Consider the following 14,667-nt stretch of genomic DNA (forward strand, 5'->3'; position numbering starts at 1 on the left):
CACGTCACTGCCACAACTTGATCTATGAAGGCACTTCCTGTTTTAATACATGCCATGCATTATGGATTACACTCTATACTCTATATAGTATATACCATCAGGTCATCAAAGTTGTATCATTCTAATGTCAGCAAACAAGTGACTTTATCTGCAGAACGGATCTCGTTCATCAGCTGTTGAGTGAACAATTTAATCCCCAACCTACAGCTGAACCAATAGATTGAAAGATACAGTAGCATGTTGATTTTTTTTGTTCGGTCAACATCACTACCTGCATTGAGAAAATTATTTTTGAAAATGCATTTCAAAATTATTATTATTATTATTATTAAATGTAGCTTTAAAATATGTTTTTAATTCCCATGTCCCATATCGTTTCCTGATTGGCAGTTTTGAAGAATCTAGAATCTAGAATCATTAAACAATCTATAGATTTTTGGTGACTGCTGTATAACGTCTTGCAACTGTCTTCACACTTTAGTATAAAATGGCACGTTTTCTGTCCAATCAGGACGACTGAGCACATGTGAGAAGTGGCAATTGTGTAATCGATTGTGAATACTCTGCTCATGGCGTGGTAAACTGGGGGAGTGAGGGAGTGAAATCGAAAGTGTTTTATTCAATTTCAGCTTCCCAGGCCTATAGTGAACTGTTATGACGGTTGCTTGGTAACTGTAATCCTCAGCAATACAAGTGAAGAGAGTATATGGAATAAGACTCCCACCATTTCGTTTCTCTGTACTTTGCTGCTTGTGTTCTTTTGTTCTCTCTCTCTCTCTCTCTCTCTCTCTCTCTCTCTCTCCCTCCATCTCTGTATGTCGCTCTCTCTCGCGCTCAACCCCTCTCTAAGTAGCGACTGTATCTCCATTTAGCTTTCATTGTGATGAGTGAATTAATGAAAACAATTCCGCAATAATATATTTATATTTATATATAAACTAATCAAAACTCATCAAATGTAATGAAGTTAATTACAACAATAAACTGGATGGATGGCTGGACGGACAGACGGGTAGATGGACTCAGTGTTGGTTGGCCGACGTCATCATGCCTGCGTGGCTCCAGCGGTCTTCCTAACCGTCTCCGCGTGTTGTATCCTGCTTGGTTGAACTGTTAAACCGCTGTGCCAGTGTTGCCTTTGGCAGGCCAAGTGTTAAATTCCAACACTTGGCTAAATCCCACGAGTGTTTCAAGTGACTCGTCTTCTTGACCTTGGGAGGCCTGTGGAGCTTCCCGCTCTGCTTTGTTTGCAGGACTGTATTTGCAATGTCAGAATGTTTTACTGTTCTTTGGCCAGAGTACCAACCAAACGGTTGTCAGGGAGAATCGCTGCGATTACCCTCCGCGTAGTGATAATATCATTCTATCAAAGATGGTCGCTTCCGACTCGCACTGCATTGGAGATGCAACTCGTCCTTGCAGTGCATGCACACAACATTTCATTCAATGAAACGTCCAATGCGGAAGCTTTTGAACATGTTTGGACAGCCACGAGTCGCCCTGCTCCTCGTCCGACTGGTTGGTGCTTCTTTCATTGGATGATGTGATTTGCTTAGGGTTCGGCGTGACGGGTGATAATTGGTTAGAATTCGAGTCAGAGCATCTAAGGTAGCCAATCAGAAGTGGATTCGGGTTTCATTGTGCCTACAGTCCCCTCAGTCATCCGTGAAGGACTTATGAGAGGAAAGTAGGTCTAAACGAGGTGATTAACTTAAGAGAAGTCCATTTGAGTCTGAAGCAAACAACAAAATCACATGAGAATTGACACAAAATGACAGGAAATCATCTCCACTTGATGCTCTCATTGCCCGCTGTAGCCTGCAACTCGGCAAGCTTTGAAGTAGCACTGTCCAAACGTAATCATCATCACCATCATCTGTCCAAATGGGCTATCGGGATCTGATGTAGACAAAGCGGGAGGGGAACGCCAAGGTGGTGGTCAGAAAATTCAGCGCCGGGTTTGTATCCGTCGGCTTCAGTGAATTTAAGCAGCGCTTTGACCAGCCATCCTAAATCTGCTGTGAGCAGGGACTGTGATTTATTAATCAGAATGGAGCAGAGAGAACTATTTCTTCTTTTTTTTCAACTTCAGACTCCAGATTCTCTTTGTTGTACCTCATTGTTTTTCAGCTGCTGTCTTACAGAGCTGTACAGGTTTTAGACTTACTGGCGGCATTTCAGAGGATCCATCAATTTGGCAAATCAGTGTGTGTGAAGCATAAGACTGATTCCCTAGGGATTACGCAGGCAAACACACACACACACAGTTATAGACAATGTATGGTGTTTATTGGGATGTTTTTTCTGTTTTTTTACTAGCAGGATGTCTCAGAGGTGATTCTCTTATTGTTGTTTAGCTCCTCTTGTTTTCGTACATGGCTGTATATGGGCTATATGGTTTTCAATAAGCTGTTAGCTGAACTGCCATATCATGACTGCTAGACATCAGTTCCACTTGGCCTACTCCAGTGGATTGCATGGCTTTAGTCTCTCTCTCTTTCTTGATCTCTCCCTCTCTTTTTCACATACACACACACAGACAGGCAGTCAGAGCCTTTTCTTCTTTGCTACAAAGTCACATAAGCATCAGTTAAACAATTAAAAATAAGATAATCTGATGTTGATAAAACCTTTCATCTCAAATGAATCCCTCGCTAATCAGGAACATTATATCTGCACCACATTGCCCATATTCTATCAGTCGCTCAAGCTCATTAGATAGCAACAGGCTTCCATGATCTCCATGATGTGACGCGACTAATTAAAATTGTAAGGTCTCAATTTACTGATGAGCTAAATCAGAACTTTCTGTTTCAGGGTTGATTTATTTAACCAATCATGATTGGCATTCCAGAGAAAGTTCAGTGCTGCTTCTGTGTATATGCAACAGGCACATTGTTCTTCAGCTTTCTCAACAATTGTTCTGTCCTTTTTCCTTCTCTTTGTTTTCTACCACTTGGCTCCATTGCTGTCCAACCAATTTGCCTCTTTTCCACTTTGGGTTCCAGTGATGGCTTCAAAAGGCAAAGTGAGAGGTGAGTTGTGGCCCTTAAGTCACCCTGATGTTGATCGATGCCATTGTCTCTTTGCTTTTTGTTTTACCTCCTCTTTTTTTTTGGTTCAGTCACATTATAATCTTTTTATGCAAAATAATTTAAAAGTGCCATTCAGATTGTTGTTTGTTTTTGATCATCATGTAATTTCAAATTTCATCCCATCTTTAAATATGATTGTTTTTCTTTTTCTTTTTTACTTAAATTGGATTTTTGTTCATTTAGCAAACATACTGAACCACACTAACGCTCCACATTGTGTGTTCATCAAAAATGATGGGAAACAAAGTGGTTTGCATTAGATTACAATACATTGACTGGTTTTAAAAGGGCAGCAGCACCAGGATACAAATCTCATCTGATGTCAATTTTCATTGACAGTGTTTGTTCCATTTGTCAGTAAACGAATCATAAACAAAGAAAAGGACAGTCAGAGGTCATCAGATTAATAACTGCGTATTTAACTCTGGTGTAGTACCCTTTACTGCTGCCAGTCTCTGGAAAGGTGGCAGTAAATTACAGTGATCACAATCTTCTCCATCACTCCCTGTGTCTGCAGGTTGGCAGTGAGAGGGGATTATAGATCAGAGGAGACAGAGGCAGAGTGTTTATTTGAGAGGAGATAACCTGATTTCATTCAGCTGCATGCTTCAGTTAATATGCCTCTCAAAACTGCAAATTTAGTCAACATGTTTACAATCACATGCCGTTTCTTTCTGACCTTTGTCTTATTATTATAGAAGCGAATACACTGAGCAGAGATGTTGCAGAGAGAGACATCAGCTTAGACAGGCAAAATCCCATTGGTTAAACAGGTCACATTAAATTTAACCTTTTTATTGTTTATTGTAAAAAGCTATATATTTGCAATACAGATTTTACCTTGAACCAGGGGTGAAAAAGATTTATTCAGCTCCAAAATTAAAACATAAACGTGAATCATCAGCAAAAATAAATAATGAAATAAAATGTTTGTATTGTTTAGATGCAAAATGACATTGATGGAAGAGAAATGAGATGGCTCCATTGACGCATAATGGTCTCTACAGTCTCACCAGTCATTCTGGAAATTACCTGATAATTCTACTAGCAACCTGATTGTAGAATGCTTTTTCCATGTCTGTCATTGGTCGCTTTCGTGACACATGGTAAGGGCCAAGCTGAGCGAGCCAGACTTGCAACCAGACTTGATCAATCCCAGAACAGAGGTGCTGAGAGAACACACCGCTAAAACATTATTCTGCACCTTTGGATAATAGCAAACACATAAATGTACTTATTGGGTCTTGAGTAGTTTCTCTTCAAAATAGTATTGCTGTGCTTGCAAAAATGTATCTGGACACAGAAATCCCCACTAAGAGATGCTGACAGAGGCACAAAAATAGCACCGTGGTCCTCCCTTCCTCCTCATTACCATCCTTGGCACTAGCAATGATAATAGCAGCATCAACATTACACGTTTCCCCTCTACACTTAACTCCGCAGGGTTCCCATTTTTCCTCTTGCATCTGACGGTGTAATTCATTTAAGCCAGCATCCAGCTACATGCGTTTGACTGCAATATCTTCACTCATTCACTGACCCCTTCATCTCTAAAAAAGGCCACCCCAACCTGGCTGTCATTCCTTTCTACCGTGACAGTATAGGAAATCCATTGCGCTCTTAGTGGGGGGGGGGGGGGGGGGCTGAGGACGTGTAGATCAGAGTCAAGCTCCTGTTTTGCTCCTGCCTTTCTTGCTCTTATAATAAAACTGTTGGCTGGGAAACACAACAAGGCAGATAAGATTCATGTTGATCAGTTGGCAGAGAAAGGCTCAGTTTACCTCGAAGCAGCAGTTCAATGGCGTGCGTGTGTGTAGGTGTGTGTGTGTGTGTGTGTGTGTGCAGCTGAGGGGTTAGGCAACTGGTTTTTTGCATACATTTATTATTAAATGTATCTTCTAGTGCAGCCAATCATGATCCGTGATACCGCAGAGGTTGGTTTTACTATTTAAATTAGTCAAGATTATTTATTTATTTAAAGCCTATATTTGTTTGGCAAGTTGATGCCCTTGAAAGCATGTCAGCCGCACAGTGAGAGCCACCTCTTATTGGTCGACGTCCAAGACGACATTTCCTTGGTTCCTCGTTGTCAGCACCAGCACTGCGGGCGGCGACTGGAATCCCTGCTAAAAGAGCTCCACCATGTACGCCTGACACACACGAGTCCAATGAAGAGCGCCGCTGCTAAAACGATCACTTGCAACCCCCCCCCGCAGCGCCAAGCATTCCCAATGATCACTCTTAAATGAACATTATCTGTCAACACATCACCACACATTAGAAAACCAGACTGTGGCATGTTGATTCGGGGAATTTGGGATTTTTGTGGCAGCAGTGATCAGTCTGATTTCCCTCATGAATGCCGCCGCGCCAGTCTGCGATCATCCTGGTCTCACCCTGTATGAAAGTGGAATAAATTAATTGATTCTTGGGATGTGTGGTAGGGGAGTGGGGTGGGGTAATACGAAGCACATGACGACTCAGCTCGAAGATATTCTGAATTTCAATAGCAGAGAAGAAATTTGAATTCTCTGATGCTTTTATGACATTTAATTCAGACAAGCAATAAAGCCAGCGAGTACTTAGGTGACTGCTAATATTGCTTTGCCCTTGCTTGGCCTTTTGAGTGGATGTGTAGCTGCAATCTACACAGTCAAATACTTCGGCTTCTGTGTCCTTTGCGAAGCTGAAAATAAGACGGGCGAAACTCGTTAGAAAATTTCAACAGGAGGAACAGAAAATGACATTTAATACTTTCTGTGTTGAATATACAGAAGCGATTGTGTACACAAAGAAACACTTTTATACCTGCTCACATTTTAGGCATAAATCAAGTCAATGAAATTTGAACACCTGCTTTCAAGCATCTCTGACCCTGTGAGAAACACACTGTTTTCTGTGACAAGGAAGCATTCATGAAATTGTTCTTCTGATTTTTGCGACAAACTCCGTTTTTTCCTTCCTCGCGTTCACTTATCTGTCAAAATATGTCCTCCTGGCCTTATCTAAATGATCTTTACTCTCAGCTTCTTCTGCTCGCTTTTGCTGCCAGAAAGCACAAGATTGCATGAAGTATTTATGAAGGCCAGGTTTACCGCGGCCATAAAACCATGAGGATTTCTGCTCAGCTTTGAAAAGGGTACTGAGGACTCTGGCCATCCTGGAACTCAAGGAATTCAGAGCTCAGAGAATGGGCAGAGGTTTGTATCCCAGCAAAAAACTATTAAAATATGCTACATACAGCATATAGTTTATTTTTTGTAATATAAAATGGTGCTATCACAGACCCCTGCCTTTTTTACACCTTTCACACCACAGATGCTGCTGGACAGAGAGAGCAGCATCAACAGTTATCCGGCCTAATTACTGTATGTAAACTGTCACAGCCAGACTCTCTGGTGACGCAGAGAGAGTCCTTTGGTGGTTGTACGACAGCGGCGAATGCGAAGCTAGCTCCGCCCTCGCCGGGGGTTATATTCGATTTGCTCACAGCTGGGCTCTTGAGATGAGACGCGCACACGCTCTTTACACACACACGCACACACTCACACACACTCATGTACACCCACGTATAGAAACTAACACACATTTTATTCGGAGACACAAACAAATAGAGGATGTTAAAAGGATTTACATACATATTTCTAATAATTATATTGATAGGTTTAATACCATTTTGACCAGCATTGTCTCTAGAAATAGAATAGTTTGTGATTGTGAAAATTATGCTTAGTCCGACAAAAAGTGAAAAAGAGGATAAGAGCCGGTGCATCATTGTTACAATTCTGTATCCAGATAGAATCTGTTTGAAATGTGAATGAGAGGTTTTTTCAGATAATGCATCCATCCATCCATACAAGAAAGCCAAAGTGATTTCCTTTGAAATGTAAACGAAACTTTGTGTCCAACCGTCACCGGTCTGTGTGTCTTTGATTTAGTTTTTCATTCCTTGGGTACAAAATATTCTGTCTTGAAAAAGTCAGAGATATGACATGTTCCTCTGAAACATGAAGGCGTTTGTGTGAAAACTGTCACAGTGGGAGGGAGAATTCAGGGGCGAGGGCCGACAGTGAGGATGCGCCTGTCTAACTCGTCTACGCTGCTGTTCCAGGAAGTTACTAGAACAGATTGTGTGACATTTCTTTTTTTTTTAGTAAAAGGTGTTTTCCTATTTAATTTCATTTTTCCCAGCGTGTGGAACATGCAGTGCATTTATATTTTTATTACAGCGTGTTTCTGTTGTAATGATTTATTTGTGCTGAGTGAAGAGCTTTTCTTTTGTTTCCCCTGCTTAGATTTTCTTGCTCGTGCGACAGCGCATCACCGTATATGTTATCTCCAGTGATGATTAATGATCGCCGTGTCTGTCTTGCTGTTCAACGATTAGAAGTGCTGCTCGCCGTCTTTGGAAGACGCAACCCTGGATGAAGATGCTGCTGCGTCTCGTATTTCGTGTGGAACGCTTGGGTGAAATCTGAAATCACTCACTGGCTTTGTTCAGTGAAAATAAACCAATGCGACAAAGAGAAGCATCTTCCCTGTGGCAGTATTGTGTGACCTCCGTATTGTGTGACGCCGCTGTGCATTCAGCATCAGCTGCCTCGGTGCTTGGATCGCATGCACTATGGAATGCACATTTGTGACTCAATGTTCTGATAAGACCATGAGCATGATGCCTCTTTTTTGTTTTTGTCTTTAACCTAGAATCAAACAATACATACAATTGCTAACGAGGCAATGGAAGACAGTATTAATTGAAATATGAATTTAGTCATGCCCATATGTGTGTCTTTGCTTAATGCGTCACTCAGAAATGACTAATGCTATAATAAATCCGGACGTACTGGAAACAAAATTCTGGGATGCATTTAAATTTAAAGGACTCCGGTCCCAAGTCTGCATTTATGAGGTATAATTTACTTAAAGGGTTAATCAGATCATAAAATCTATGGGCAGCATCTGTCCGTCTGTAATCCTGTATTCCCAGACATACATCTCTCTACAGGTTAGCTGAGCTCCAGTCCTGGTATAAAGGTCAGTCGCTCCAGGCTGTTTATCGCTCTGCCTGCTTCTTACTCGTTTTCTCTGCTTCTTGAATGCCTAAATAAGAACGGTTAGCAGACTCGGCTGCTCTTGCTTGAAAGGTCATATCAAAGAGGAAACAGGGAGAATCCACAATACTCTTATCAATGTTATTTGTTCGGTAGATTATTTAGGTTACACGCGGTGTGTGTCTGAACAATGAACATCTGTACTGACTGCATGCCATATATTTTTGGGATACATTATAAATTGATCATTGGAAAAATAATGTATTTTATTTTATTTTAATGTATTTGATTTGATTGCTACTTTACCTGGCTGAGAGGCACAGATCTAAATTATTCCATGCATGTCTTTGTAAACCAGCTTTGATAAAAACCTCACCCAATACATGACACATGAAGCTAAAGCTAATTTCTTTATATCCTCACTATATAATGCCATGCAGAGGAGGACGCCGTTGACCTGGCTTAGCCTTGGCGTGTCAGTCAAAGTGGGGGGCAATAAAATGACCCCATTCTCAACTGGGGATCAAGAACGATTGAGCACAAAGAAGAAGGTAGGATCAAGATGCATTTGAAAGAGCACCAGGCGACAGAGAGAATATGAAAATGAGAGACCAAGAAAGTGGAAATGCCACCATTCACAGATCAACCAGAAGAGGAAGCGTGACACACGCTGAGGGAGAGGAGTAGAGAGAAGGGAATTGAGTAGAATGGAAGTGAACCGAAAAAGACAGAGCAGGGGGGAAAAAAAACTAAAGTAGGAGAAAGCGGTGGAGTTGAAGTAAGGAAAGGGCCTAAATTTAGACATGGAAATCAGGAGAGAACAGCTGCCTCCTTCCCTCAGGAGATACATTAAAATGAAGTTTGGGTGGCCAAGAGGAGGACGGGAGAACCTACTCCACCGGCCAATTAGGCTCACAGCGAGCACCGCACTGCTCTAATAGAACCATCAGTGTTGCCCCTTTGGCCCTTCCAGTCCCACGAGGCTCTGCAGCAGCAGACACTCAGGCATGTCTGAGGGTGACGGATCCCCAATTATAGGGTTTTTTGTTTTTGTACACCCAAGTAGCACAGGAGCAGAATGGGGAAAAAAGAGACTTTGATATTTCTAATGTTTCCACCCCCAGTGAGTAAACTTGCTGGGTCCATCTTTAGTAATGTTTTCACTAAGGCACGCCTGGTTTATCATAAAATCCCGACAAAATGTCACAGGAGCTGTGATAAATAGGAATCGAGATCCCACAATCTTGCTATATAGTTTTGTGCTTTTTGTGTCAATGTATCGCAATGTATTGATTTGTTATTCTTTTAAAGTATCATATCACAAGATTGATCTCAACAATAAATAAAAAAACCCGGTCTAAACGTATCCACAGAATGATCCCTTCCATCCTTCCACATTTTATTTTGTGTACTACAGCACAATCGCATGATATTGTATTTGAAAGTTTGGGATGAATGAAAACAACTACTTTACTCTGGGGGGCGGGGCGGATGTTGGTTCTATTGTCCCATTAAAACTTGTGTTTTCGTCTTTGGAAATTAGAAAATGTAACGCTCGATTTAGCAGATTTGGTTTTTAGGCATGAGAACACTGTCCACAGCACAAGTGCGCGTATCCTCGTGGTGTTTCTGTCGTCGCTGACATTTTGCAGTCACAATTTCACTGCGGTAATGAATAAAAATTATGCACTCACGTTGTCGTGTTTTGCTCCTCACATAAAACACATCACGGCTACTGTTTGGCATGATGGTTGACTTCCCTTTGTGGCCGGCACAAAGGAAATAAAATGTATCACACCAGGCTCCATGTTGCCAAACAGAAGAAGTAAGTGATTTAAAGAGGGAGACCTAATAAAAAAAGAAGCAAGGGTGGGCGCAGGAGAAGTGCAAATGGTTGGCAGAGCATGCCTCATGCAAACCCTTCATGAATTAAACATACCCCCCCCCCCATGGCTCTGTACCATATTTCTTCTGTTTCCCTCTATCTCACACATGCATGATTAACCTTGAGAGGCCTTAATCAACACTGGAAGTGACCTGTGGTCCTTGAAGTACCTCTCTTTACCTGTCCTCTCTCTCTATCCATCCTCTCAGCATGTCCTTCACCACTGGTCTTTCAGTGCTGCTTTTGCCTCCTCTTTAACGCCATAGAGGAGCACTCTTTGAGGGCTTGTTAATACTGCCTGTGAGTCATTAGCTGAGACAAAGTGATCACCTGCCAAATAGGATCTAACGCCTTTGAATGGAAAAGCATCTGAATCACAAAGAGTTGGCATTTCAGAGCTTCTCATTTGTAAATATTTCTTATTTATTTATTCTCTTATTATTCTGTATTCAGTTTTATGATCCTTTCCTCATGGGGGGGGCGGGGGGCCTTAAGACAGGAGTGCTAGCTGGGGATGAATTATCTTTCTTACCTAAGCCTTTATTCACACAGTCTTTAAAACCTGTCCTCTGGGGATGGGGGCAGGGATAGATTTATGGTTATTATTATTTACTTGCTTAGAGCCTCCCTCACACACACACGAGCAATAAACCACACACACAAACACGTGCAGCAGAGCAAAGAATCGCACAACAATGTCACCTGTCCAGGATCTGAGAAGCGGCTGGAAAGGCGACCTGTCCATGGTGCTGAAATACAGCTTTACTTTACAGAACTCTGCTTTGTCTTTCTTTCTCTCATTGAATGCAGGTATCACACACGCCTGCATACACACACACACACACACACACACACAAGAGCAGGGAGAGTGGTTTTTAATTGTTCTTTCTTGTGCTACAGTGTTGGTACCGCAGGCTTAATGTCGCCTGTGTGTTCTGTGAAAGGGTCCAATTTAGCACACAGCGGCGAGTGGCCACTGTGTTGTAATTAGGATGTCGGACTTTTTTCAAAGAATGTCCTGTGGAATCATGAGAGGCTGATTTGCCCTTCCAGTGCCTGAAAAGGCTGTATTTATTTATTTATTTATTAGCTTATTTAATGCATGTTTATATGACTACACTGGATACAATGACATTCATCTATCAGCTATATTTTATAAGATTATCCTTCTGGTCGTTTTCATTTACCTCGTGGTTGTCATGAACAAAGGAAGCTCACAAATCCAGGGACTAAATGCATCTTCCTCCTGATGCGTCCTAACATGTCTTCCTCTCTTATGTGTCTGCTTGCAGGCATCAGCGGTCAGTACCCTCTGGTTCAGAACATGACGGTGACAGCGGGGAGCACTGCCAACCTGACCTGCCGAGTGGAGTATAATGACAACACCTCCCTCCAGTGGTCGAACCCAGCACAGCAAACCCTCTTTTTTGGGGACAAAAAAGGTAAGTTGTCCTAAGTGTCCTCATCTCAGGGATTCAGTTGATGACAAATTTAAATAAAGAAAAAGAGAGACAACAAAGGACAACATTTAATAGTCAGAATAGAAATAGCATGTCTGTCTGATTTGGTTTGCCCAAAAATTAATTCAATAAATAACAGTTGTTTATTGTGTCTGTGTTTTGAGCAGAGGTGCAAAGGGACGGCAGCAGTCGCGTCGCTGCTTGCTGTCATTGATCTGTATTGATCTCAAGTCAACTCAATTTTATTTATAATCATGAAAAATCACAGCAGTTGACTTAAAAAGGAGTACAGGTTAGAAACTTTAGAAAGTTCTTTCAGGGAGGAAAATGGAGGAAACCACAGAGGATTTCGTTGCCAAAATGTCTGATGCCTGTGGCTTATGAAATAAATGTGAAGAATGTGGACCCAGTTGGAGAAAGAAGTAACTCATGATGTCACTCAGCACTATAGTAAACTGTAGGAGAATGGGTCACATTGAGAAAATCAGCAGAAAGGGTTGTAAGATTGTGAAAGTGAAGGATGATCCAGATTTGACATCTGAATGAGGCAACCGGTAGCCAGTCTCCCGGCAGATTGAGAGGCAAGGTTTCACGAGGTCAGATGGGCATGAAGTTAATGAACACATTTCTAGATGAAATCATCTGAACAATCTTCAACGCTGATGTGACGCGATCGGCAAGCCGGAAGATCAAATGTTCTCATTTTCGTAAAGATTCCACCTGCAAGCAGTCTGACTCATCTGAAGCCTGTTAGCAGCCGCATGCAGTCGACAAGACGATAAAGTAATGCAATAAGGTAGGCAAGCAGCAATGACAGAGAGAGGGGGAGATGGATTATTATGGCAGCTTAAATTGTTCCAATTTGCAGGATGTGTTGACGCTGAAGAGATTGAGTATCGCGTGTACACAGCGGAGCTACAGTCGCCTGCTTGGAGCATTTACAATGAAGGAAAATCGTTGATCAAATCGCTCCAAAATATTGTGCATGATTAGGAATCGCCTATTTAAACGATGTGGTTTAAGGTTTGTGTGCTTCATCCACTCATCTTAGCATCTGTGCTTATTAAAAGTCCAAACATGTGAATTTCTGCAAGCCAACAGAATGCAGCATTTTTTTTTTTTAATCGCTGTCAGAATAGCTGTCAATGATGTATTTATTTAATTATGATTCATCAGTGTATTGCATGAAATGAACAAAGAGTGTTGTGTAACACAAACCTTCAGCAACCTCATATCCTGACATTCCTCATCCTGGGACAAAACGGCCTGACAGTGAGGGACGAATCTCCGTTCATGCATAAATAAAACTGCGTTTTATAGCAGATACTTGCAGAGAAATTCCCTCCATTTAATGAACGCAAACCTTTATCTTGGCAAACATTTATTGACACAATACTGCACATGCACACACACACACGCACAAAGACGCCAAGGTTTTAATGGCTAATCAGTGCAAAGCATTTATTCCTGACCTTTCACACCCTCTTCAATAAAGTCCCCATAAAGGTAATTCATGGGTTTTATGTTGTTGGTTCATGCCTGCTGAAATGATTGCACCCAGCTGTATTAGTTAAATGTAATATTATGAATCACACGCTCTTGTAAGTGTCTGGATTAAACATGTGGGATTTCCACAGTCATCCTCTATTATCCGTCCGTCCATTGGGTCGCTGTGTGAATTTCCGTGCTTGCCTATTGTGCAAATGTCTTGTCTCTGGACTTTTTCTTTATGCGCACGTTTGTGTTTCTGTGTGCTTTATTTTTGCATTCAGTAAATCAAAGCATTCATGTGCAAAGCATCATTTTTCAGCCGTTCATATTTTCATTTCACTTTCCTGCCTTTTTTTTTTTTTTTTTAAAGAGCGGCATTAAAAAGCTGCACTGAGCATCAAATTCAACAGTCGATGTTCTCTGCAGGTTATTCCATATCACACCAGGGGTCAGGCTTGGGGGTCTATTTCATGGCATTTACAGTGCAGAGCTCTGAGATTGGAAATGAAAAAGCAGCCAAGGACTCTCTTATTATCAAAAAAGCCAGGGGGATACCACTGAGGGCTCAGAATTGCATTGATGTGCATTCCCTGTGTGTGTACGTGTGTGTGTGTGTGGGTGGGTGTGTGAGCTTTGGGAGCTCTCTTGCTGAACGTGGCAAATTCAGATGCACATGCTGATGGGAGCACTGAGATGGTGAGTGTTTCCAAAGTGCCACTGGCAGTGTGAGAAAGGAAAGATGTCTCTGCTGCAAGCGCCTTTGCGCACAGTAGGCTTCAGATTAATTTTCTTGGCTGCCTGTTGGGAAGAAGAACATAGGGATGAGAGAAAACACGCAGTTCCTCAAAAATACAAGCCCACCTTGTCAACTCTTCCTTTACTTTGCTCTGTTGCATATATTTATACTGGAACTAAATCAACTTTTTTTTTCAATTGATTTTATTTAAGTATTTCTAAAAGCAGCATGAGACATTAGCGGATTTTAAGTGTAAAGGTTTTCCTTGATGCTATGCAATTGTAGTCTAATTGAAAAGATGCTTCACAGAACTTCTAGAATCTTCCAGGGATATCATGCTGAATAATACTCCAGATTCTATACTCAATACTTCAGATTCTGCAGTCTAAATGCAACAGACTGCCTGCAACATGTGCCTGCGTGTGCATGTGTTGTGTCTCAGCGAGTGTCACTTATATCCTCTATTAAAGTCAGCCACAGAGCATTAGCATAAACATATTGTCTTTTCAAAGACAAATGCAGCAGCTGTCGGCGTTAAAGTCCTCTGAGGGGTGTTGTTTCACGGATGCTGTTGTTTCATGTCAGGGCAGAGGCTCACCTATAAGCCTCTTTAGTCGGATGAAAGACACTCCTCTTGTCTTCTGTCCTTACATAGGAGCCCCAATGACAGTGAAGAGTTATTTGAATTTTCGAATTAAGTCATTGTTCCCAAAGTAGCTCGTTTTGTCCTTTCCATCACTTTACCACTGAGGGAGTTGGGCTTAGATGACAACGGAGGGAGATGAGCACTGGGCAAGAGGGATTCTCTCTTTTCCAAGATTGAACAGAGGCTAATATCATTTTACAAATTCCTCCTTTGGTTTTGTGTAATTCAAGACTTGATGATAGCTTTATTTAATGGATTGAGAAAGTTGGCATTGAAGCGTAATTGCAATCTATTCATTTTCCC

At 41.6% G+C, this 14,667-nt stretch overlaps 1 protein-coding gene across 1 annotated transcript in view; it reads left to right on the forward strand.

Moving 5' to 3' along the window:
* cadm2a (cell adhesion molecule 2a) overlaps positions 1 to 14,667 on the forward strand; it is a 150,865-nt gene that overhangs the window by 101,440 nt on the left and 34,758 nt on the right. Inside the window, exons 2-3 of the mRNA XM_068744490.1 lie at positions 3,009 to 3,035; positions 11,324 to 11,473. Coding sequence (XP_068600591.1) covers positions 3,009 to 3,035; positions 11,324 to 11,473 — 177 coding nt within the window. The remainder of the gene's footprint in view (positions 1 to 3,008; positions 3,036 to 11,323; positions 11,474 to 14,667) is intronic.

The sequence above is a fragment of the Brachionichthys hirsutus genome, chromosome 10 (assembly GCF_040956055.1).
Source record: "Brachionichthys hirsutus isolate HB-005 chromosome 10, CSIRO-AGI_Bhir_v1, whole genome shotgun sequence".
Classification (NCBI taxonomy): domain Eukaryota; kingdom Metazoa; phylum Chordata; class Actinopteri; order Lophiiformes; family Brachionichthyidae; genus Brachionichthys; species Brachionichthys hirsutus.